At 36.9% G+C, this 24,746-nt stretch overlaps 1 protein-coding gene across 1 annotated transcript; it reads left to right on the top strand.

Moving 5' to 3' along the window:
- Positions 1-380: 380 nt before the first annotated feature.
- LOC125476731 (protein SABRE-like) lies at positions 381-23,972 on the top strand. The gene is given in 25 exon segments (XM_048583162.1): positions 381-771; positions 1,387-1,486; positions 2,921-3,190; positions 4,261-4,526; positions 4,761-4,983; positions 6,089-6,259; positions 6,366-6,443; positions 6,959-7,213; positions 9,252-11,345; positions 13,026-13,650; positions 13,653-13,670; positions 13,673-15,001; positions 15,256-15,356; positions 15,722-16,078; positions 16,411-16,529; positions 17,033-17,282; positions 18,481-18,705; positions 20,395-20,534; positions 21,219-21,291; positions 21,392-21,493; positions 21,609-21,785; positions 22,074-22,388; positions 22,467-22,634; positions 22,841-23,213; positions 23,433-23,972. Coding segments are annotated over 25 exon segments (8,040 nt in total). The 5' UTR covers positions 381-700; the 3' UTR covers positions 23,573-23,972.
- Positions 23,973-24,746: the final 774 nt, after the last annotated feature.

Here is a 24,746-nt window from a genome sequence, read left to right as displayed (position 1 = left end):
TAGAACTAGAAACGTCGCCTGTGAAGTATATCATTGCACATACGGTCCAATCAATTAGGAGGCTTTGCTTTTGCATACAATTTGATCAGGGATCAAATGTACACTATCCTCTCATGTTCAACGGGAGCTGCATGTTTAGTTTGTCACCGACGTTTGGTGGAATACCTCCTATATTTTTTTTTTTTAAAAGTTCAATATTTGAGGAAATATGCATCCGTAAGTTAAAGCAACCCCCAATATTTTAGAGGGAAGTTCATAGCATTCCGCCGCGGGTCATTCAGATTCAATGACGTCAAAAATGTGCTTTGACTTGTTTCAGCCGTCCCAAACTCTAAAGGACACGTTCGTCATTTTACCCTTAAAACAACAATACTCGCGCGCGCGCCTCCAGAAGAACACTTGTCCGTACACTCGCCGCACCTGATCCCGCCCTTTCCCACGCTCTCTCTCCCCCACTGTCTGCCTCGCGGATCGGATCTGCTCTGCCTCCGATGTTTCTCTCTCGTACAAAAATTACAAAGCGATCGCGACGGAAGGGAAGAAGGAAGACTGAGTCAGTCGCTGCGTTCCCCTTTAATTTTCCATTAGGGTTTTGATCACATGATCAAGTTATGAGCGCAGAATGCTTTCCCCCTTTCGATTCTCTGCAGCAGTTTCCTGAAATTCATTTCATCGTCAATTTCGAAGGCGGCAGACGACAATGGCAGCTTCGTCCGTCAATTTCCTCTTCTGTTTCTTGGTTATTTGTGTCACATTATGGCTCCTCTTCATGTACGTCCCTCGTTTTCCCACCTTCACGACCCATTCATATAACATGTATATGTGTATGTATGTATGGCATGTGAATGCATCAAACTCGGGTTTTTGTTTGGTTTTTTTTTATTATTAATTTTGTTGGGTGCAATTCAGTTTTGATGCCAATTGCACTGACTGCGGAATTAGAAATGGGATAAATTTAAGAATTTTGGTAGTTTTGGAAACGAAATTTGTCATCTGGGCGTGCCTGAGATATCGAATTTGCAATGCTGGGACAATTTTAGCAGCCTTGGAAACCAGTGAAGACAATGTGGGTGTGATTATGGTGGGTGTCTGCGTATGTGTAGTGTAGGTGTATTAGTTGGAAGTTTTGAACGGTATACAGAAAGGCATCGCTCTAGAACTTACTTGAAAATTGAAATAAAGAACAAAGGACTGACCGGGGCGATGATAATTGCATCAGTTATTAAATTGAGTTATTTTATGGTTTCAAATAGAAGGACTCTTTCATTATTACTAGTGCATGGGGATTGGATAAACTTTTTCATTCTTTCTCTGGGCTTGAAATGATTTAGTAGGTTTTTGTTGCCAAGTTTTTGCACTAAGCATCTTTTGCTGATTTGCTTCAAGGTTGCTGGCTTGGATTTTGAGCCGCGTAGTGGGAGCTTCTATCAGGTTCCGGTTTGGCGGATGGAAGTGTATAAGGGATCTCGTGGTGGAGTTCAAAAAGGTTTTCACTTTTTCTTCAGTTGCTCAGTTGATTTATCCTGACTAGGCTGAGTAAAGGGGTTTTTCTTGTTCCTTATTTTAAGTTGAAAAGTAATGAAAGTAATGTGAGACCTATCTTAGCGTGACTTCACAATAATTACTAATGGAAAAATGATTGCATGTTTTAATTAGTAATTCCATAAAAATAGATTGCCTGTTTTAGGACTTGTTTGGATGTGCTTTTAAAATGACTGAGAGTGCTTTTAGAGAAAATGTTTTTGGATTCCAAATTCTTGCAGAAAGCACTTAAAGTGCTTTTCCAGGATTTACTTGCATTTTTACTGAGGATTGGTTCTAAAAACATTTTCACCAAAAGCGCTTTCAGTCATTTTAAAAGCACATCCAACGACTAAATACAACTTAGCGTATTAAATCTAGTAATTCCATATAATCACAACTGTTCATGAGGCATGCGGTTCCTTGAGTGCTTCATACTTTATTCATTTCAAATGGAGTTTCTAATTGAGGCTATCAGTCCAAATGGGAAGTTCTTTGTGATATTTTCTCTTTTCAGGATGGTTTTGAGGTTTTTAAACAGAGCTAAGCAGCTGTTTACAAAGCAAGTGTGTGTGTGTGTGTGTTTGTTTGTGGTCTTTGTATATGTGTTTAATTGTAGATCTAGTCCTTAGTTTGGTATACAACTTTGATTACTAAACTCATCTAGAGTGGATCATAGTCTACCTAAAAGAAAATGAAGGAATTACTCTTACCCTATGTTGGGTTTTTTCCAGCCCATGATAAGTTTTCCTACATCTATAAGGAATTATAGTCTTAGGATTAAATTGTTTCCCAATTGGAGTTGTTTTCCCAATTGGAGTTGTTTTCTCAATTGGAGAAGGATTCATAACTAGATTCCAATTAGTATTAGTAATCCTTATTGAAGAAGACCTTTATTATGTCTATATAAGGGGACTATTGTACTAGTTTTAAGGATGGAGCAAAACAATAAATTGTATACCACTCAAGGGATTAGAGTGAGAGAATATTGTAAAGTGTGTGTGAGAGAAAAGAAAAGAGATAGTGTATTTCTTGTTCTTGTTCTTTCAGGTTTTTCATCAAGTCCTAGTTCTAGAGATTTGGCAAGATTATTGGTTGTACTCATTATTGATATGGTGAAAGATTGTTGTTGCTGTCTCGTGGACGTAGGCACATATTGCCGAACCACGTAAATTCTTGGTGTTATTTATCTTGGTTATTTGTTTTTTGATTTCTGGAGTTTGTTCTTGTTTTTCCCATTCTTAAACGCGATATTCTCAACACCCTGCATTGCCCTCCATATACTATTTGGAATTTTGTGTGGATGATTGTCAACGCTTAGGAATTTTTTGTTTGGTCAGCAGATTAGTGCCTTTTAGATGTTGACATTCTTCTTTTTACGACTATGGTAATTTTGCAGGGCGCTGTTGAATCTGTTTCTGTCGGTGAAATTAAACTCAGTTTACGTCAGTCCTTGGTCAAACTTTTTGGCTTGATTTCTAAAGACCCTAAGCTGCAAGTGTTAATATGTGACTTAGAAGTTGTGATGAGGCCTTCGAGTAGAAGTACAGCAAGGGCTAAACCTCGAAGACCTCGTACGACAAAGGCCAATTCAGGCCGGGGAAAGTGGATGGTTGTGGCTAATATTGCAAGATATTTGTCGGTTTCCATCACAGATTTGGTTTTGAAGGTATGCAGCATTGTACTAATATTTTAATCCCTTTTTATCTGTAAAATACCTTCTGTTTGCTTTACTCGTTCTTGGTGTGTAGAAGTTTGTTCATGAAATAACTTTTTGAACGATATTTGTAGTTGCCATTTGAAGAATAAAACTGGTTCAAGGTTAACTCATCTGAAATAAGTGGAAAGAATATGCAACACCATTTCTTTTAAAATAAGAACATATATTAAACTGCATACCTCCCTCCCCCTCAAACTATAGTGTTGATTTCAAGTTGGTACAGGATCACAATCTGGTAAGAAAATATAGTCAACCAGTCCCTCAGTATGAATGTGGGTCTCATTTTTAATGATTATCTGGAGTGTACCATGTGTATTTACTATTTACTGATGCGATGTGGAAAAAATGAGGTAGAAAACAAAACAAAAAATAAAAAGGAAGAACAAGCCTCCCTCTCTTGAACACTCTGCCCTTACTTTCTCCCTCTCACCACCTGCAGCTGTTGGAGAGAGAGATGGTAGAGAGGGAGGGAGAGAATGTTAAAGAGGAGGTTTCTTCTTTCTAGATTTTTATGTTATTTTTTAATTTAATTTTCATCTTTTGAAATTTCAATTTTTTTTTACTAGTTTTCTTTTGTTTTGGTGTTTCATGTGGCATTTTATATGCATGGCACACTATCGGAGTCCGATTAATAAAGAACATAGGACAGGTTTGCTACATAAGAATTTAACGGACCCACTTGGTCTGACGGACTTGTTGATGGAGGGTTCACTATATATGTACCATTAAGTTTGTTTACCAGTTTGTCCTCTGGAGATTGGGTACCCCTATAGTTGTGAGGTTTTGTGCAAGCGACCCAGAGTTTATTCCAATAAGTTGGACAACCTTTATTTTGTGTCATCGACAAGAAAAAAGGGTGAATCTGATAGTGTATAAATGTTAGGTTGGAAAATAATCAAGTTCAAGAGGCTGTACTTTTTAACTTTTTCGTTAACTGGTAATCTTTTCATTTCATTTTTCAATTGTGTCTTTCGTGCAATGGACTTTATCTTTTCGTTACATTTTTTGACATGTGACAGATGCCCAAAGCATCCGTAGAAGTGAAGGAACTGAAAGTGGACATATCTAAAGATGGTGCATCCAAGCAAAATCTTATTGTTAAGCTACAGATATCGCCTATTGTTGTTCTGAGGAGTGACCCACGGGTTAGTTATGACCAGTTATCCAATTTTTCCACTGGAGGGTCCATTTCTGCATGCCAATCATCATCTTCCATGATGGAAAGGGCATCTGCTCTTTTTATTTGTGAAGGTTTCATCCTCTCTTGTGAATTTGGTCACGATAGGTATTTGCTTTGGAGAAATATGTTTTTCTGTAGATGCAAAAGCATAGTTAATTGCTTTTAAATGTGGCTTCAATTTGATTTCTTTAGAATGAGACTTTCATTATTATGTAACTTTTTGTTGTCTCTTATATCATTAGATTGTTATTGTTATTATTATTACTTTTTTTTCAAATTTCCAATGCTAAGGCAAAGTACACCAGCTAATATCTTTTTATTCACTTGATTTGGCCGTAGGGAAGTCGGTGTAATGATAAAGAGTGTGGACATTGCCTGTGGAGAGATTACTGTGAACCTAAATGAGGAGATGCTTTCAAAAAGCAAAAGTTCATCACAAACTTCTTCTCAACCTGATAACGTTCTAGGGTCCACTACTGATTCTGTTGCTTCTAAAAAGCCACACAAAAAACAACAAATGATTGTTGCACTCTCAAAGTACACCTCTCTATTTCCAGAAAAGGTTTGTCAATTAATATGGCTTACAACATGATCTCTCCAACACCCCCCTTTCTCGGTTTGTCATATTTTTCCCATGCCGTTTTCTTTTTGTTGAGCATCAAGCTGTATTATCAGATTTTCAAAGAATTAGTTGTTGGAATATCTTTAAATTGGTGCCAAAAGTTTGAGGATATCCTTCCCTGTCCAGAAGAATCATAAGGGTAGAGGAGTCATGAATTTTTAATGCGTATTTTGAAGTAGATTGAGTGGGGTATAGATTATTTGAAAGCTCTGACCAACGTATATTTTGTGTGCTGTTTTGCTGGACACTTGATTCTAATGGTGCCATTGATTTTCATATGGTTTCTATCTGACAGCTTCTCTTGCATCTTTCTACCCTATATCTATTACTCAGGGTTGTTGTACTGAATGTGATGATATTAGCAGTTCATTTTCCAAGTCAACCTCTTAAATCATATTAAGTATCATGCAATTGTTTACAATTGACATGTTGTAATGCATCTGATGTAGGACAGAGTAGGGTAGCGGAATATAGATTGTTTAGCTGATGTGAAATCATAGAAGACTTAAAAAAAAAATTAACATAGAAAACTTAAATTAAAACAAGAAGAAGGATAACTGAAATCACTCCAGGGGCATCACACCCGTTCTTGGCCTCTCACCAAAATAATCCCATCGCAGGACTAGAATTTCAATATCTGGAAGACAAAGCTTTTCTATTCATCAACTCTTCATTGTTTGTTAAACTGAATTACAAGGGATATTTATAAAGTCTTAAAGCTAAAGGAAATAGAAAAGTAAACTTGTTCTAGGAAAGAAATCCTAATTCAGAATAGAATAAGAAAGTAATTCTAATCAAACTGGAAATAATCCTAATCCTTATAAAAGTAGGAAATCAGAAGACGAAAACCCTTGATATTAGAATAATAAAACCCTAGAGACTAAAAGACTAAAACACCCTTTGATTTAGGGCAGCGTCGCATTAGCATTTGCCCTTGTTCTTGTTTATGTCCTTTCATCATGCAACGTCTGATATCCGCTTGTGTAACTTCTCTTTTATAAAATTTGTGTTCCTTATAAGAATTAATGTTTTACTTCTTTGCTAGGTTTCCTTCAGTTTACCAAAACTTGACGTGAGGTTTGTGCATCGGGAATATGATTTTTCTGTTGAGAATAACATCATGGGCATCCAATTAAAAAGCATCAAATCACAATCCAGTGAAGATGTGGGGGAGACTACACGCCTTGATGTTCAATTGGATTTCAGTGAGATTCATGTATGAATTTAACTTCGACGCTGTTAAAATGATTTTAGTGTTTTACTTTTCACGTTCATTGTCTATTGGCCTCTTCTTGATGATGATTTTCAACATTATGTTTCAGTTGCTTAGAGAAGCTGGCACTTCTGTTTTGGAGATACTGAAAGTTGATGTTGTATCATTCTTTTACATTCCAGTACAGGTGATTTTTTTCAGTTTAAGTTGTGCAACCTTTGTACTTAAAAGTTAATACTCGTCCTTCTGCATATGTTTTATACTTCTTGCATGCATTGGATAAATGTGGTCCAATTAAACATATAATCATGTGTATGTAATTTTGATACTGAATATATTGATGGATCGTTGATTTAGCACTATACAAGGATTATTTGACTCTGGTTTTTCACTGAAGGTTTGCGGTTTATATGTACTAGTAATCCTTTGTATGTATAACATGGAATGTATTTATATGATGAAAATAAGGAAAGAAACTGAGATTATAGTCTCTAAATAAAAGAAAAAAAATGTTTCACAAAGCAAGACATGATAAGATCCACGTGCCACTGCTACAGTCCATTCCAACAAATCTGGAATTTCCCATGCAATAATTTTTTTTTTTGAAAAGAAACAAATCTGAAATTTCCCAGGTAATATTTCATTAGAAACAGGCACTGCATTTTTGGTCATTTTATTGACTTGGAACTCTTTACTTTTCAGCTAACCTCGCCTGTTAGAGCTGAAATGGATGTAAAGCTCGGAGGTACACAATGCAATGTTATAACAAATAGATTACAGCCATGGTTGCGCCTCCACTTCTCAAAAAAGAAACGAATGGTGCTTCGGGAGGAAACTTCCACTCTTGACAAGTCACCACCAACCGATGATAACAAAGCCATCATGTGGACATGTACCGTTTCAGCCCCTGAGATGACTATTGTGGTTTATAGTATCAGTGGGTTGCCATTGTATCATGTAAGTGATACAACTATCTATTAGCACTATCATATTGTTTTAGGTTACACTGAACAACTGATCGTTTTATGTGTTTTTTTTATTATCCATATATGCAAGCCATATAGAGAACGAAATCAGTGATGCAAAATTAGTTATAAAAATCAGGAAAGTATAAAGAGTAAGATATTCTGTTCTGTGCATCTACGAAACTTTGTACGTGTGAAATTTTCTTGTGCTATATCAGTTTTTTTTCCTCCGTTATATAATTATCTAACGTGAAATTTATAGAGCCAACTAGGAACAACAAACTCTGAAAGGCATGTATGTTTGCCAAATTGAGTTATATATTATCAAGCATTTTATGCAAATTTTACCATAAGAAAGACAGTATAAAAGGGGGAATGTATTAAACCATAAGAAAGTTCAAGGTAGCAAATTAGCAATCCTGATACACTTTCCCACATCTCCATTCCTCATAGGTTCATATTATGTGATTAGGGTGTGTGTGATGCGCAATGGTTTCTTTCCCAGTTATGATGGCTGCGTAAGGTTTTGGTGGGAGAGATGCTTAAACAGCACTCCCATAAGTATGAGTGATTTTATTAGACATTTTGCGGAAAATCTGTGGGCACCAAACAGGTGATTAAAGTGGCAGTGAATTCATGTAAGTGCATTCTAGATTTTACCTTTCCTAAATTATCATTTACAATAAATTCTATTAATATTTCCCTATTTGTTCACATACCCCTGAGTTATTAGTTTCCACTCTGTAAAAGGATCATGGAGGGGTGTTTGATGTTTACCCTACCCACTGATGTTTGATAACTGCGAATCCATTAAATCACAAACCCACTATGTTTTCCAACATAAATCATAACAGGAAAAGGCCAAAAAAAAACCATGAAGCAATGGAAAGTATGAAAATGGTTACAGAAATAACAAATGAGCTTAGATTTAAGATTCATCCTAGATCTTCGCTGAAGATGAAATTCAAAAAGGTGCTTCCAAAATCTTAGATGTGTGGTTATGTGGAAGTGGGTGAGCAGGTCTCATGACGCTGTGGGTTGTCATTGGACCTTAGCAGCAGTTGCTTTCACGTCCTCATAGTTAAGAGTATTGAGAGTTATGAGGGATATAATGAGTAAAAAGTTGACATAGGCTGGTTAGTGAGTAAAAGGGTGTTGTAGCTATTTGTTTGACAAGAATCCAAATGTTTTTATTGAAGAGGCAAAGGAGAAATACAAAATAAGATGAAAAGACTGTTGGAAACAAATGCTTAAGAAGCAGTGGTTTTTCGAACATCCTAAAACACCACACCGGACTTGGAGAAAATAGACCCACTTAGACTAAAATGTCAGACCAATACACATGGATCAAACTAAAAGAAACATCCCTTACGTGCTTTGACAAGGAAGCACAAAGGGAAGCCAGAGATTTAGCCCTAGGGGCATGATCTAATCCAAAAGGATCAGGTATTTTATTTCCTTTAAATTGGGGGCTGTTGGGATTAGGTTGGTATATCGAGCAAATCTTTAATTTGTTAAAGGAGATGAGAGGTGTAAGTAAGCAAATGGGGTATTAATAGAATTTCCTGATATTTGCAGAGTTTTTAAGGCTCTTCTTTTCCTTGCTTGAATATCATTTTCTGCACATGGCGAACTCATAGGTGAAAGGATATGAAACTATCCATTTGCCATTGGAAAAATCCAGTGTAGTTTTTGTTCTAGTTCTTTTAAAATGAGTAAAAGTGAGGTGTATATTAAAACCCCTCAGCAGGTCAGACATAGTAGGATCTTTTGTTTGATTAACAAAAATTGTATTAAGATCAAAGAAAACAACATTGTAGCACCATTCTCTGCCAAGTGCACTGCTCTTTTTTGATGATTGACAATCTAATTTTCACTTTCCAGTGAAGTAGTCATTGTCTCTCTTGCTCTTCTCTAGCTTCAGCTTCTTTGTCTGTCATTAATCATGTATTCCTATTCTCGTTAATCTTTTTTTAGTTCAAAAATAAAATTATGAATTGCAAGTCATAACGTTTGAGTTTCTGGTGTAGGGTTGCTCTCAATCTTCGCACGTATTCGCGAATAACATATCAAATACCGGAACGACTGTACATATGGAACTTGGCGAGCTAAATTTGCACATGGCAGATGAATACCAAGAATGCTTGAAAGACAACCGTTTTGGCGTAGAATCAAATTCGGGTTCTATGATTAATGTTGCAAAGGTTAGTTTGGACTGGGGCAAGAAGGACATGGAACAATCTGAAGATGGTCCGATATATAAATTGGTTTTTTCTGTTGATGTGACTGGTATGGGTGTGTTTTTTACATTCAAGCATGTTGAGTCGCTTATATCAACTGCAATGTCTTTTCAATCACTTTTGAAAACTTTGTCTTCTTCTGAAAGAAGAGCATCACAAAGCCGAGGGCGTCCGTCCAAATCATCAGGGAAAGGGACTCGGCTATTGAAGTTAAATCTTGAAAGATGTTCTGTGAAATTTTGTGGTGAGGCCGGCTTAGAAAATACTGTTGTTGCAGATCCTAAGCGTGTAAACTATGGATCACAAGGTGGTCGAGTTGTAATAAGTACTTCAGATGATGGCACACCCCGGGTTGCAGACGTAATGTCCACAACATCTGTTGAACTGAAGAAATTGAGGTATTCCATTTCTCTTGACATCTTCCATTTAAGTTTGTGCATGAACAAAGACAAACAATCCACACAGATTGAACTTGAAAGAGCCAGATCTGTATATCAGGACCACTTGGAGGAAGATAAGCCAAAAACGAAAGTGGCTTTGTTTGACATCCAGAATGCCAAATTTGTACGGCGTTCTGGTGGTCTGAAAGAGGTTGCTGTGTGCTCTCTTTTCAGTGCTACTGATATTACAGTTAGGTGGGAACCTGATGTACAAATTTCACTAGTTGAACTTGGACTACAGTTGAAGTTACTTGTACATAATCAGAAGCTTCAGGGACATGTTAATGAAGATGCCCCTGGCATGAGAGGTTCTGAACAGAAAAAAGAAGTCATTCCAGAACCAGTGAATTTAGACAAGCCCAAGAAGAGGGAATCAATTTTTGCTGTCGATGTGGAAATGCTGTCCATATTTGCTGAGGCTGGTGATGGGGTTGATGCAATGGTTCAGATACAATCAATTTTTTCTGAGAATGCACTTATAGGTGTACTTCTTGAAGGGCTTATGCTTAGTTTTAACGGGTCCAGAGTATTAAAAAGTAGCCGGATGCAAATTTCACGTATTCCTAGTGCTTCAAGCCCTTCTGATGCAAAAACACCTGTAGCTACAACATGGGATTGGGTAATTCAAGGCCTTGATGTTCATATTTGCTTGCCATATAGGTTACAATTGCGTGCCGTTGATGATTCTATTGAAGAAATGTTGCGTGCTTTGAAGCTTGTAAGTGCTGCTAGAACTAGTCTCATCTTTCCCACGAAGAAAGATACCTCAAAACCTAAGAAGCCTAGTTCAATGAAATTTGGCTGTTTAAAGTTTAGCATAAGAAAGTTAACTGCTGATATTGAAGAAGAACCGCTGCAAGGTTGGCTTGATGAACACTATCGGCTGATGAAGAATGAGGCATCTGAGTTAGCTGTTAGGTTGAAGTTTCTTGATGAATTTGTTTCCAAAGCCAACCAGATTCCTAAAACCACTGAAACAGTCGATTCTACTCAAGCAAGAAAAACTTGCTTTAATGGAGTTGAGATTGATTTACAAGATCCATCAGCAGTTAGCAAGATGCAAGGAGAAATATATAAGCAATCATTCAAATCGTATTACAAGGCTTGCAAAAATCTAGCACCTTCTGAATGTTCAGGTGCCTGTAGGGAAGGGTTTCAGGCTGGTTTTAAGCCAAGTACTGCCAGGACTTCTCTTCTTTCCATAACAGCAAGGGACTTAGATGTAACCTTGACAATGATTGATGGTGGAGATGATGGGATGATAAAGGTCATAAAGACGCTAGATCCAGTTTGTCGTGAAAATGATATACCATTTTCTCGACTATATGGGAGTAATATTCTCTTGCAAGCAGGTTCCGTTGTCGTTCAGCTACGTGATTATGCATCTCCTCTTTTGTGTGGTACTTTGGGTAAATGTGAAGGTCGTCTTGTGCTTGCACAGCAGGTAAGTTGCAAAGTGACTTGTTCCGTTTGTTACCATTCTTTTGATTTCTTAGGTAGTTTAGCATATGTAAATTGCTTTGTCAGATGCTATTTTTGAGGGGAAAAATATTAAAAGGAAGAAAATCCTTAGACACCTCTTGAATACAGGAACATTGTTTTTTTCCAATTATTTTCTGTTGGCCAGGCCTAGCATGATAAAAAGATAACCATAACTGGAAATGCAAGTGTTGAACGTCTGTGCTGCAAAACTTGACCTTTTGTCAGATAATTTGACAAAGTAGCAGAAGGATTACTCTTGTCATCCAGCTTAATTTTCTCCTTTTTTTTTTAAGTAAAAATTTACTAATCTTCAAACTAATCTTCTATGCGGACTGGTCAAATCCTTTGGGTCAAAGCATACCAGATACACACCCACACATACACATTCAAAGTGGTTTTCTGGTTCAAACACCAAGTCATAAATTGTGATTTCTGATTAGTGATTATATGGTTCAAAAAAGTTAAAATAGCTAGCTAATGTGCAAACATATCATCTTCATCTTGGTCACCTTGAAGTAGTCAGTAATATTGTCCCCACTCTTTGGACAAGTACCATTGTAAATTTCTTGTTGTACGTCATTCAATTAAATCTTGTAAAATGTCAAATGCAGAGATATTACCCAGCTTTTTTCAATGCATCTCCTTTTAATCGTGAGCTAAGAATATTGTTTGTGAAGTGGATTTGTAAGTTTATTTGATTTCATACCATCCATCTTCTCGGATAATTAAGGAAAAAATACTTGCCTCTATTGCTACGTGTATGAATGCTGACATAAAAGTCTCATAGGACATTGTGGGGTTTATATGACCAGGTCCTTCCTGTTCTTTCAGTAGCATATTTCTTTTTCCTTTTTTTTTTTTTTTCCTTTTCTGAAAAGGAGACATTTTAAATCTAAAAGACAATAAAGAAACAGGGCTTGTGGTTTGGTCTTTGATTGATGTAGATACAAAAATGATTTTCTTGCTAATTAAGTATGGGCTGGTGTGTATTAACACGTATTTTCCATCGTGTCCGGAATTTTCCCCCCTATAAGAGTCGTTTTTGGCACACTTGAAATTGCAAACTCTGAGCTGGCATTGTCGTACAATTATGTTATGCTTTCATTAGTTTTGGGGCCTGTGTATTATTGTCTTTGGAGAATCATTTATGGATACAAATGTTTTAAAGGACCCAAATGTTTTAATAGGGATGCCATATGATCTGTCTTAATTCTAGGTCTAAACACTTGCTTTGGATTTGCTCACATAAGCTTCCTTAATATCTTTTGTAGACTGCTTGTACGCATTGCTTGTATTTCACCTTTTTGATGGGGTCCAGGGGAGGCCCATAAAAAAAGAGAGTGAAAACTAACGACAAATAATTGCCTAGAGACCCTAGCAATATCATCCATCAAGAGGTGCTGAATATCTTTCACCTTTTCTTTTCCTGGACAGAATACTCCTAGGTTCTTCTTATCAAAATGAAAAACCATTCTTCTGTCTTTTGTGATCAGACCCTGTATTCATAGTTGAAAGCGTATCGAACCTTCCTTTGTATGTATATCATGATTGATTATTTGGGTCTTGATGTATTTTTTCGTGTCCTTACATGCAAAGCTTGTGTGCTAATGCTGTATAATTGGAAATTATTTCTTTGGATCAGGCAACAAGTTTTCAGCCTCAAGTATACAAAGAAGTCTATATTGGGAGATGGAGAAAGGTGAACATGCTTCGTTCGGCTAGTGGCACAACTCCACCTATGAAGACATTTACAGATTTGTCCTTACATTTTCAGAAAGCTGAAGTGTCCTTTGGGGTAGGATATGAACCTGCTTTTGCTGATGTCAGTTATGCTTTTACTGTGGCCCTTCGCAGGGCTAATCTATGTGTTAGGAACCCTAATCCACCTCCCATTCCTCCCAAAAAGGAAAAGAGCTTACCATGGTGGGACGATATGAGAAATTATATCCATGGAAATATCACCTTATTATTTTCAGAAGCCATAATTAATATACTTGCAACTACCGATCCTTATGAAAAGCTTGACAAACTTCAAACAATAACTGGTTCCGTGGAGATTCAGCAGTCAGATGGCCGTATTTATGTATCAGCAAATGCTTTCAAGATTTTCTTAACTAGTTTGGAGAGTTTGGCAAATAATCGTGGTTTAAAACTTCCTAAAGGTGTATCCGGTCCATTGCTAGAGGCTCCAGCCTTTACAGTTGAAGTTACATTAAGTTGGGAATGTGAATCTGGAAATCCCATGAATCATTATTTGTTTGCACTTCCGCTGAAGGAAGACCTCGTGATAGATTTTTGATCCATACAGATCCACCTCTCTATCCCTTCGCTGGACATTTATGCTTAGGCCCTCGCCACATGAAAAGCAAGGCCCTTTTTCTACTGAGGCGGGTAATGGGGATGTAGAGGGAAATGTTTATGGTCCTCCTCATAAAGATGACAATGTTTCCATTCTTTCACCGACAATAAATGTTGGAGCTCATGATCTAGCATGGTTGATGAAGTTTTGGAACATCACTTATCTACCTCCCCACAAATTGCGGTCCTTTGCTCGTTGGCCTCGTTTTGGAGTTCCACGAATTCCTAGATCTGGTAACTTGTCATTGGACAGAGTGATGACAGAATTTATGCTCCGCATTGATGCTGCACCTACTTGTTTAAAACATATGCCACTAGATGATGATGATCCAGCGAAAGGACTGACATTCAGTATGACTAGGCTCAAATGTGAAATGTGTTATAGTCGTGGTAAGCAAAAGTTTACTTTCGAATGCAAGCGTGACCCTCTTGATCTTGTTTACCAGGGTTTTGACCTTCATATGCCTAAGGCATTTTTAAATAAAGAAGAAAGCACTAGCGTTGCAAAAGTGGTTCAAATGACAATAAAAAATTCACAATCTGCATCTATGGATAGAGTTCCCAATGAGAAAAGTAACTATGTGAGTAGTTGCACAGAGAAGCATCGTGATGATGGATTTCTATTGTCGTCTGATTATTTCACAATCAGAAGGCAGGCCCCAAAAGCTGATCCAGCTAGGTTATTAGCTTGGCAAGAGGCTGGAAAAAAAAATCTTGAGATGACATATGTGAGGTCTGAGTTTGAAAATGGGAGTGAGAGTGATGAGCATGCACGGTCTGATCATAGTGATGATGATGGATACAATGTGGTAATAGCTGACAATTGTCAGCGCATATTTGTTTATGGGCTCAAGCTTCTGTGGAATATTGAGAATAGAGATGCTGTTTGGTCATTTGGTGGTGGTTTATCCAAAGCATTTCAGCCACCCAAACCTTCTCCTTCTAGGCAGTATGCACAAAGGAAACTACATGAGGAGAACCAGGCACATACTGGTGGTGAAATGCAACAGGATGGTAGCTCAAAACCCTCTACTGCCAGTCATGGTGTTACTTCCTCTTCCGTCGAGCATGCAGAGACCTCTGTTTCACTTTCATCCCCAGCACATCCCGTTAAATTTGAAAACTCGTCATCAGCCACCAAGAACTCATCATCTGCTGCAGTTGGGAACTCATCATCTGTGACATCTGGTGACTCTCCATCTGTGACATCTGGTAACTCTCCATCTGTTGCAGTTGGGAACTCATCATCTGCTATAGTTGGTAAGTCAGGCACCCCATGAAATCTGAATTATTTATATTTTTATGTCCAATATGGGAATGTGTTAAACTAGTATTTAGAAGTCTAGTTTTGGATTTGCTGGGTTTTTCTTTTTGTTTTTACAGGGAAAAGAAAAACAAAAGGAAAGACTGTGAAAAGAAATATTGTTACCTATATTGTGATGAATGTCATGGACATTAACTTGTTTTATAGACCAAAATATCTGCTAAGTGGCATTTGTTTCCTACGATTTCAGCAAATAGTAGGAGCACAAATGATTCTGAGGAGGATGGGACTCGTCATTTCATGGTGAATGTTATTGAGCCCCAATTTAATCTTCACTCAGAAGATGCAAATGTAAGTTTAGAATTTTCGTTGCTTATGATTTTATTGTTCTTATTACTATCTATATTTATCCAATAATGTTTTAAATCAGAAAAATCTTGCTATCTATAAAATTTAATAAGAACATTAAAATGGACAGAACATGTTATGCTCTTGTCATAATTTATATTTTCTATTCAGAGAAAAAATTTTAAATTTAAGCATGATAATTTCCTGAAAATTACTTAATGAGATCATATACAGATAAGATCCCCGATTAGATAATTTGGGACGTATATGTGCTCATGCATTATGCACTCTTCAATTGTTTGAAGTACGCAAGAACGGAAAAGAAAATGTGATTTCATCTTAGGGTAACTGTCCTTTTTGCTATACAGGGAAGATTTCTGCTTGCTGCTGTTAGTGGCCGTGTCTTGGCTAGGTCATTTCATTCTGTCCTTCAGGTTGGCTCTGAGATGCTTGAGCAAGCACTTGGTACTGGGAATGTAAATATTCCTGAATGTGAACCTGAAATGACATGGAAACGCATGGAGTTTTCTGTTATGTTGGAACATGTTCAAGCTCATGTTGCTCCAACAGATGTTGATCCAGGTGCTGGAGTGCAGTGGCTTCCAAAGATTCGTAGAAGTTCTCCCAAAGTGAAACGTACTGGTGCATTACTTGAGAGAGTTTTTATGCCCTGCGACATGTACTTCCGGTACACAAGGCACAAAGGTGGAACTCCAGAGTTAAAGGTGATTTGGCTCTTCATTATGCGCATATGTTGGTTGCTGGATAGTTTAGATATATCGGAGATATATATATATATATATATATAGACACACACACACACACACACACACACACACACACATACATACATACATACATATATACATACATACATACATATATATATGCTTGAATGCATATTTATATGCATAAACCGATGTATATATGTACAATATAAACATACTTAACGTATCTAAGTGATCATCTTTATATATTCAGGCTGTTATCCCAGCCTGGTGTGGGAATGTTCACATTTATTAAGCATTTCCCTTGCATTTGAATCTTTTTCTTGTAGGTGAAGCCCTTGAAAGAGCTGACTTTCAATTCCCATAATATTATGGCAACTATGACTTCTCGCCAGTTTCAGGTTATGCTGGATGTGTTAACAAATCTTCTCTTTGCACGGCCTCCCAAGTGAGGATTTGCATCCTATTTCTTTCTAATTTGATTTCTCTCCTTTAGGAATTGTGCCATATTATGCATATATTTTTGGGATAAGAAACAATAGACATAAAAGTTTAGAAAACTAAACAATAGTCATAAAAGTTTAGAAAACTATGTAAGTAAAGATGGGACAATAATTTTAGAAAATTGCATAGGATTTCTTCATTTAATTTCATGAGTTTAAGTTAGGGAGTTCTTGTACTTTGGCCCTCACATTTTGATTTTCACTGTTTTCTTTGTGGTTGACTTCTTGTCCACTTCTTTATGGTTTCATTGTTGGTTAGCAATTAAAATGTTGTTGGTTGAACTTTAATAAGTATGATTAAGATTCAATACTGGTACTTTGTTAGTCAGCTGCAATGGCCTTTTCCCAATAAAGTTCTCAAATTAAATGTGAAACGTCTGGTGAAAAGGTTGTTGTTCAAGTGATTTTATAGAAGTATTCGATGATTTGAATGATGCATTCGATTCAGGCCTAGAAAAAGTAGTCTGTCTCTTCCTGGTGAAGATGATGAAGATGTGGAGGAGGAGGCAGATGAGGTTGTTCCTGATGGTGTTGAAGAGGTAGAGCTTGCAAAAGTGGACCTTGAGCAGAAAGAGCGGGAGCAGAAATTGATTCTTGGTGACATAAGGAAACTGTCTCTTTGGTGTGATACTGCTGGGGACCTATATCCAGAAAAGGAAGGGGACTTGTGGATGATAAATTGTACAAGATCCACTCTGGTGAGAAACAAACTTTGCACTGAAGTTGTTGAATTTTGTGGTAGTCAGCGAAAGCATTGCATTATGTGGTTTAGTCGGTGAAAGCATTGCATTGTGTGGTTTTCATTTTTATGTTACCTGGTACTCAAAATAAAGAAGAAAGAGATGGAATATACTATACAACTAGTTCTAGACAAAATATGGTACCTGTTATCATAGGTTTTCTTTAGGGGTCTGGGGGTGCTGCTTGTAATCTTGTATCTGCTAATTAGGTCACAGTTATAGTGTTAAATTGTGGTGAAGTTATTTCCAAGGTGTATAACTTGGTAAGAGTTGTCAAAGCTAGTCTTTTTGCTTGTGTAGCCTTACATTTAACTGTTTAAACTCTAAAGTTAATGGAAAATAAAAAAATCGCTTCTGCATTTCGGTTTTACTAAAATGTATTTCCTATTTGCAAGTACGGTATGGTAAAAGAACTTTTTAAGTGACCAGCATTCAGAAATCCTTGGCCTTTTTGATCCCATATTTTCTTCTGCATGTGGTTAATGGTTCCACCATTGCAGGGATTCTTTTTTGTCCAACATGATTTTCAGTTTGTAGGTATTATGGCATCAGCCACCCTACAATCATGTGTGTTAGACTTGAATGATATTGTAGCCAGAATTTTCATACAAATACTTGGCATCTGTCATCCTTTGCTAACATTTTGTTTTCTATTCTTCTAGTTCTAACACACCACGCATTTTAAGTGCTTTGGGTCTGACTTGTTTAGATATAGATCCTAGGCTTGAGTTTCATGTGGATGGTTTGAAAGTCTCCCTTAAACATCTCCACCTGATTGGAGTGCCCCTTTCTTTCTCTCCTTTGACTCGTAATTTATAATAAGTAATACTTTTCTTGCACTTGTTGCTAATCTAAAGAAAAATTTTCCCAGTTTCTTACTATAAACATCAAATATGAGTTTCCGACTCAAAATTTTCAATTCTAAGGTTTATAAGGATTATTGTAGTCTCAAACACTAGATTATGGTTGTTTTGCACAGAAGCTTGCTACTCTGAAGTGATTTCTTTCAACAATAGAATCTGTTCATTTTGTGCAAATAATTTTTTCTTATCACCTCGTTTATATTGATTATGATTTGTAAGTGTATGGCTGTTTTAGTTTTTGGTTCTTCAGTACATAATGAGAGATTTTGAAAACCATAACTTTCTTCTTCCAGGTGCAAGGACTTAAAAGAGAGCTTGTGAATTCCAAAAAGTCAAGGAAAGCATCATATGCATCATTAAGAATGGCTCTACATAAGGCTGCCCAGCTACGACTGATGGAAAAGGAGAAGAACAAAAGTCCATCCTATGCTATGCGCATTTCTATGCAAATTAACAAAGTGGTTTGGAACATGCTTGTTGATGGTAAATCTTTTGCTGAGGCTGAGATCAATGACATGGTGAGCACTGAGCATCTTCATATTCTATGAATTGAAATCTATTTGTCTTTTAGTGAAAGATTGAGCGGTGACTCCTTAACACTTGCTTAACATGACTTTCTTTCTTGGAATAAAGATTCAATAAAGAATAAACATTATCTAAATGTGTTTAATGGTTGTAGTGGGGTTTCTTATCAATAAAGAAAAAGCTTGTACTACAGTTGACATATCTAATAACAAGCTGAGGTATATGTTTCTTATATTGACATGTCTTTTCTAGAGAGCATCCCCTACAGTTTGTGTAAAAGGTCATCTTTTCCCCATCTTTGCTAATATACTTTTATAGGTTTTCTTAGCAAAAAACAAAAGGCTTGTAATAGTGTTGAGCTATCTAGTATATGTTGAGAATGAATCCCACATTGATGAGAGGAGGGACCTTGCATGGGCTTATAAGTAAGTTGGGCTACTCCCTATGTTGCCATTTGGTTTTATGGTGGAACCTCAACTTTCTTCATGGGATTGAATCCCACTTTGAAGAGAGGAGGGACCTTGCATGTGCTTATAAGAGGTTGGGCCACTCCCCATTTTGCCAATTGGTTTTATGGTGGAACCTCAACTTTCTTTAGTACAAGCTGAGGTGTGTGCTTCTTATATTGTTGTTTGGTATGTCTTTTGTAGGCAGTATCCCCTCCAGTTTGTGTACTACTGTTGGCTATTCTGAATAACGTAATTAATTTTTCCATTTTGGGTATGGGGAGAAAGTTTTTTCCTGCTTTCTTATGTTTTTACCTTTCCTGATCTATTAATTTCATACAGAGAGAGAGATGGTTTAGAAACATAGAGAGCCTATAATTGTTTTTGTGTTCTAGTTTAAGAACATTAATTAAAATAACATTAATACACCAGGAGCAGAAAGAAAAATAACGTTAGTACAGAGAGCTACTAGGTATGCAAGTCATGACAAAAATTATTTTGGTATTGGGGTTGAGGGGTGATAAGCTTGCCTTGTTTTTGTTGGAGTTGAACAGTTTCTCACTTTATTGTTTGAACCTTGTAGTATAGTGCGGAGTTTATGAAGGATGCTAGGCTAGGACACAAATCCAGTTCGTTCTTTCCTTTGTTTGGTGTACTTGTTTGAGGACGATCATCCCACTGATTCCTTGATCATGTTGCTCTAATTTTCTTTGTGGTTTTTATTATTCAAAGAGGCTTGATGGAGTTGCTAGTTGTTCAGTGAAACTCTTGTTGCTTGTGGGAGGGGTAAAGAAAGCTGTTTTGTCGTACAGGAGGACTTCTGACAATTCTTAGGGGGGTAGGGGTAGAAGTAGTTTGGGAGTGGTGAGGTTTTTGTGCTCTTTGGGCTTCAGTTTCATCAGAGTTTAGGAATCTAATATTCTCTTCTGGTTTGCTCATTGGAAGGCTGCTATAGCATAACTTAGGTGGCTATAGCTTTTCATCGTAGTTCTCTTGTAATCTGTTGGTCTTTGTTTTCTTTGTATTCCTTAAGAACCTATTGTTTCTTTAAGAAAAGTAAAGATGCTCTTTGCCCACATCATTTTCATCTGAAGTCATACTTCTTTCTCTATTGTTGCTTGTTCACTTCAGTTAACTTTCATAAATGTATGCTTTTTATGATGTTTTTATTTTGGTTTTCCAAGCATTATTTTTTCAAGGAAAAAGCTGATATGATATTCTTTTTTCTCCTCATAGATTTATGACTTTGACCGGGATTACAAGGATGTTGGTGTTGCCCAGTTTACGACAAAAAATTTTGTTGTCAGAAACTGCCTGCCAAATGCCAAGTCAGATATGCTTTTATCAGCATGGAATCCTCCTCCTGAATGGGGAAAGTATGCACCTTTTCCTGCGTGAAGCATAGCTTATTCTATTACTCTGCTTTTACCACCCTTAGTCTTTCTACACAATAACATCTGCTTGCTTTTCTTTGTGTATAGGGTGAACCACCATATAATATTCATGTGTTCCTTCTTTCACCGACAGTTGAATAAAATGTTTCAGAAGTTGTTACTCAGATTAGATCATGCAAATAAATTTTAGTAATATAATTTTGTTTTTTTTTTTTTTTTTTTTTTTCTCGTTGGTCAGCATACCCATAGGCACTGTCTTTGGTTTTCGTTCTGGAAATTTTTTCATGTCTCTGTCTTTAAATTCGTTCTGTTTGGTTCAGTTAAATAAATTCGCCTGAATATTTAGTTCATAGTTGTGACATTGTTTATATGCTATTACATGTTTATATTTCCTGATGAAAAATATGTGTAGTTTGTAATACATGCAGCCATTCTCACGTAACAATAGCAATGGACTGATATGCTTAGTAAGAAACTAGTTATGTATATGCTGTATGATAACATGATCGTATATAACTTGTTGGGTGAAATTTTACTTAGTAATGCAGTGTATTAAAAGTATATATCCGTCTAACCTCTTAAGCACATTTTTAAATATGAAGAATTTGGCAGTTCCTTCAATGTTTTCTGTTATTGTTTACAAAAAGATATACACTTTGGTAACAGGAAAGTTCTGCTTCGTGTGGATGCAAAGCAGGGAGCTCCCAAGGACGGAAATTCTACTCTTGAACAGTTTCAGGTAATAGGTTCTCTGTCTGGTAATAAACAGGCTTGAGTTTGTTTTTCTTGCCTCGGTGAACCAGTATTTCCTAGCTAAACATTTTTTTTTAATACTGTAGGTAGAGATCTATCCTCTCAAGATCCATTTAACCGAGACAATGTACAGAATGATGTGGGGATATTTATTCCCAGAAGAAGAGCAAGATTCACAAAGACGGCAGGTCCGTTGGAAATGTTACTGATTTCAAGATTGTGACTGCTTCTAGAAATAGTCAGAGGTATAAGGAATTTGTCATGAATGCTAAAAATAAATGGTTGTTCAATTGTCACATGCAGGAAGTTTGGAAGGTTTCAACAACTGCTGGTGCAAAACGTGTGAAGAAAGGCTCATTAATCCCTGATATTTCTGTATTAAGCAGTCTGACAAATAAAGAGTCTGAGGCCTCATCCAAATCAAGTGCTGCTGCCCCCGGTTCCAGTCAATCCTCCTCTGTTCATGCAGATCCTGTGCAAGTGAGATTCCTTCTTAACTTGTTTTGGGAAATTTTTTTATTGAAACAATATGATCACTAGATCTTTTGTTATTTGTATGTGCAGCTTTCTATTTTCTAGATTATCTTTATAACAGATAAATGGATGTATATTTTTTTTATTGCGGGTACTTTAAATCAACATTTGATTTTATACTAGAATGGTTATTAGAGAGTTTTGTTTTCTTTTTCTTTTTTTTCCTTCCACGTGATCTTAAAGCTACACTACACTTTCCATGATCCTTTGCTTTGACCTGATTCATCTGTGCAGGAATCAAAATTGAAAAACCTAAAGACAACAGTTGTCGGTAGTCCAACTCGAGAGTTGAGAAGAACATCTTCCTTTGACAGATCATGGGAAGACACTGTGGCAGAATCAGTTGCTACAGAACTTGTCTTACAAAGCATTACTGGGCCACTTGGTTCTATTGAAGCAGATGAATCCTTGAAGAATAAATTGAAAGACCCCAAAGCGATCAGATCTGGCAGGTCATCCCATGAAGAAAAGAAGGTAACAAAGTCACAAGAAGAGAAAAGATCTAGGCCTCGAAAGATGATGGAGTTTCACAATATCAAGATAAGCCAGGTTCAATTTCATCATCTGTCATTTCATAGTGCACTAATTTTCCTTCTGTGTCGAATGCCTAATATCATATTTTCACAGGTTGAGCTGTGTGTTACTTACGAAGGATCTAGATTTGTTGTAAATGATCTTAAGTTGCTCATGGATACGTTTCACCGTGTTGAGTTCACTGGTACTTGGCGGAGACTCTTTTCGCGGGTGAAGAAGCATATCATTTGGGGAGTCTTGAAGTCGGTGACAGGAATGCAGGTCTGTATTTATACCTTTTGATATTTACCCCTACTGATTATGCATACAAAATCAATGAACTGGGACTTCTTCCCTCTACAATTGTAATTTAACTGCTGGAAAATTGTTACAAAAACTTGACCTATAATTTAACATGAGGGATAAAGAAAACATCATCAGCTAAGGATCTCTAACCTGCTTTAAATTCTTCCAATCAATTTTTTCAGGGTAAGAAGTTCAAGGACAAGGCTAATAGTCAGAGGGAACCCAGGGGATCGGTTGTCCCCGACAGTGACCTTAATTTCAGCGATAATGAAGGTCAGCCAGGACAGCCTGACCAGAATCCAATAACCTTTCTCAAGCGTCCAACAGATGGAGCAGGTGATGGATTTGTCACTTCCGTTAGAGGCCTTTTCAATACTCAACGTCGCAAGGCCAAGGCATTCGTACTGCGAACCATGAGGGGTGAAGCAGAGAATGATTTCCAAGGAGATTGGAGTGAAAGTGATGTTGAGTTTTCTCCATTTGCTAGGCAGCTCACTATAACTAAAGCTAAGAGACTTATCAGGCGGCACACGAAAAAATATCGTTCAAGAAAAGGTTCGTCAAATTGTTCACTTTTGTAAAATGATCAATCACCTCATCACCTTTTTTTTTTTTTTCCACTTGTCCTTTTTATTCTTCCCCAATGACGTAGAAAATAACATAGCGCTTTGGCCTGTTCACTCTCAGGATGTCCAACTTCTTGTTTTCTGGCATTGTTGGATGACTTTTAACATTGAAACTGAACCTTGTTTTCCTTTTTCTTGTCTTTGTAAGGTTCACCCTCACAACAGATGGATTCACTCCCATCCTCGCCAAGGGTGGCCACTGCATTCGAGAGTGATTCTTCTAGTGGATCCTCACCCTTCGAAGATTTTAATGAGGGAAACATTTTGTCCTCCAAAGAGGTTCCTTGAAGCCGGCTTTGGGAGAGTCCCCAGTTGAGACGGGGAGCACAAATGAGACAAATATAGTTTCTTTTACTCGGGTGGCAACTCATGGTATAGAAAGAAGGATTTCAGGTACTATGTTCATCGTCCAAGGACACGTGTGGAAGATTGATGCGTCCCTTGGAATCACTTTTAGACCATGCATTTGTGCATCCGGAGATGATTAACTTCGAGCAATGCGGGCTGAAGCCATCTCTCACACCTCAATTTTGTTGGCCTCAGGATGTGATTCCTTTTGCCTCAACCGGCTGGTTGTATAGTTTTGTAAGTTGAGTTGAAGAAAACACAAGGCTCCTAAATTTTAAAGAGCTCTAGGTTTATTTCCATAAATATGTTTTGAAATAAATGAATGCACAATCTCTCTCTCTCTCTCTCTCTCTCTCTGTGCGTGTGCGTGTGTAAAGTTAGACGCAAAGAATGAATTGCGTCGCAAAAACACAAGTTTTATAGTTCTTTCAAAGCGTTTTAGGGTTATTATAATGTCGCCTTACATGGTGATCCAGAGCTCTCTTCTTCACCTCGCGTTTTTCCCTTTGTACTGTACTTTCTGTATCGTAACTTCTCTCTGCACATGGTATAACTTCTCTACGTAGCACTTGTCATGCGGATTATAATACGTTTTTAGTATGATACCATTTAACACTCAATTCGGATACAAGTTTATCTGATACCAATCATCATCAGTTGGCTGTAAGTTTATCTGATGATCTAAACAAACCTAAATAAATTACAAATAATATTAGAAAATGCTTGACACTCTCAACCACATCTCTACTAACAACTCTTCTACAGAAAATAAAATGTAAACATCAAGTCGTCAACCATCATATGGATTATAGTTAAAGACTTGCAAGACTTGCTTGGGTGTAGCAGAAAAATATCGCTCATAAAGTATTATTTCAATTATTAGAATTGTATGAGGACTTAAATGATTAAAATAGAGAAATGCATGGTAAAATGTACCTATAACGGTGTTTAATTGTTAGAAAACGAAAATTATGACAAAATTTTCTTTTGTAATTTTCAAGTTGTTAAAAAAAAAAAAACATGTAGACGGGTGAAAAAAGGGGTAAATGGGTAAAAAAAGGATAAACGGGTTCAAAAACAAGTAAATGGTTATGATTAAATGGGTAAACGGTTA

Source organism: the organism of the source record quoted next, unplaced genomic scaffold, assembly GCF_019419815.1.
Source record: "Pyrus x bretschneideri cultivar Hongxiangsu unplaced genomic scaffold, Pyrus_bretschneideri_v1 Contig2, whole genome shotgun sequence".
NCBI lineage: Eukaryota > Viridiplantae > Streptophyta > Magnoliopsida > Rosales > Rosaceae > Pyrus > Pyrus x bretschneideri.
Note: the sequence above shows the minus strand (reverse complement) of the source record. Positions and strands in the feature narration are given on the sequence as shown.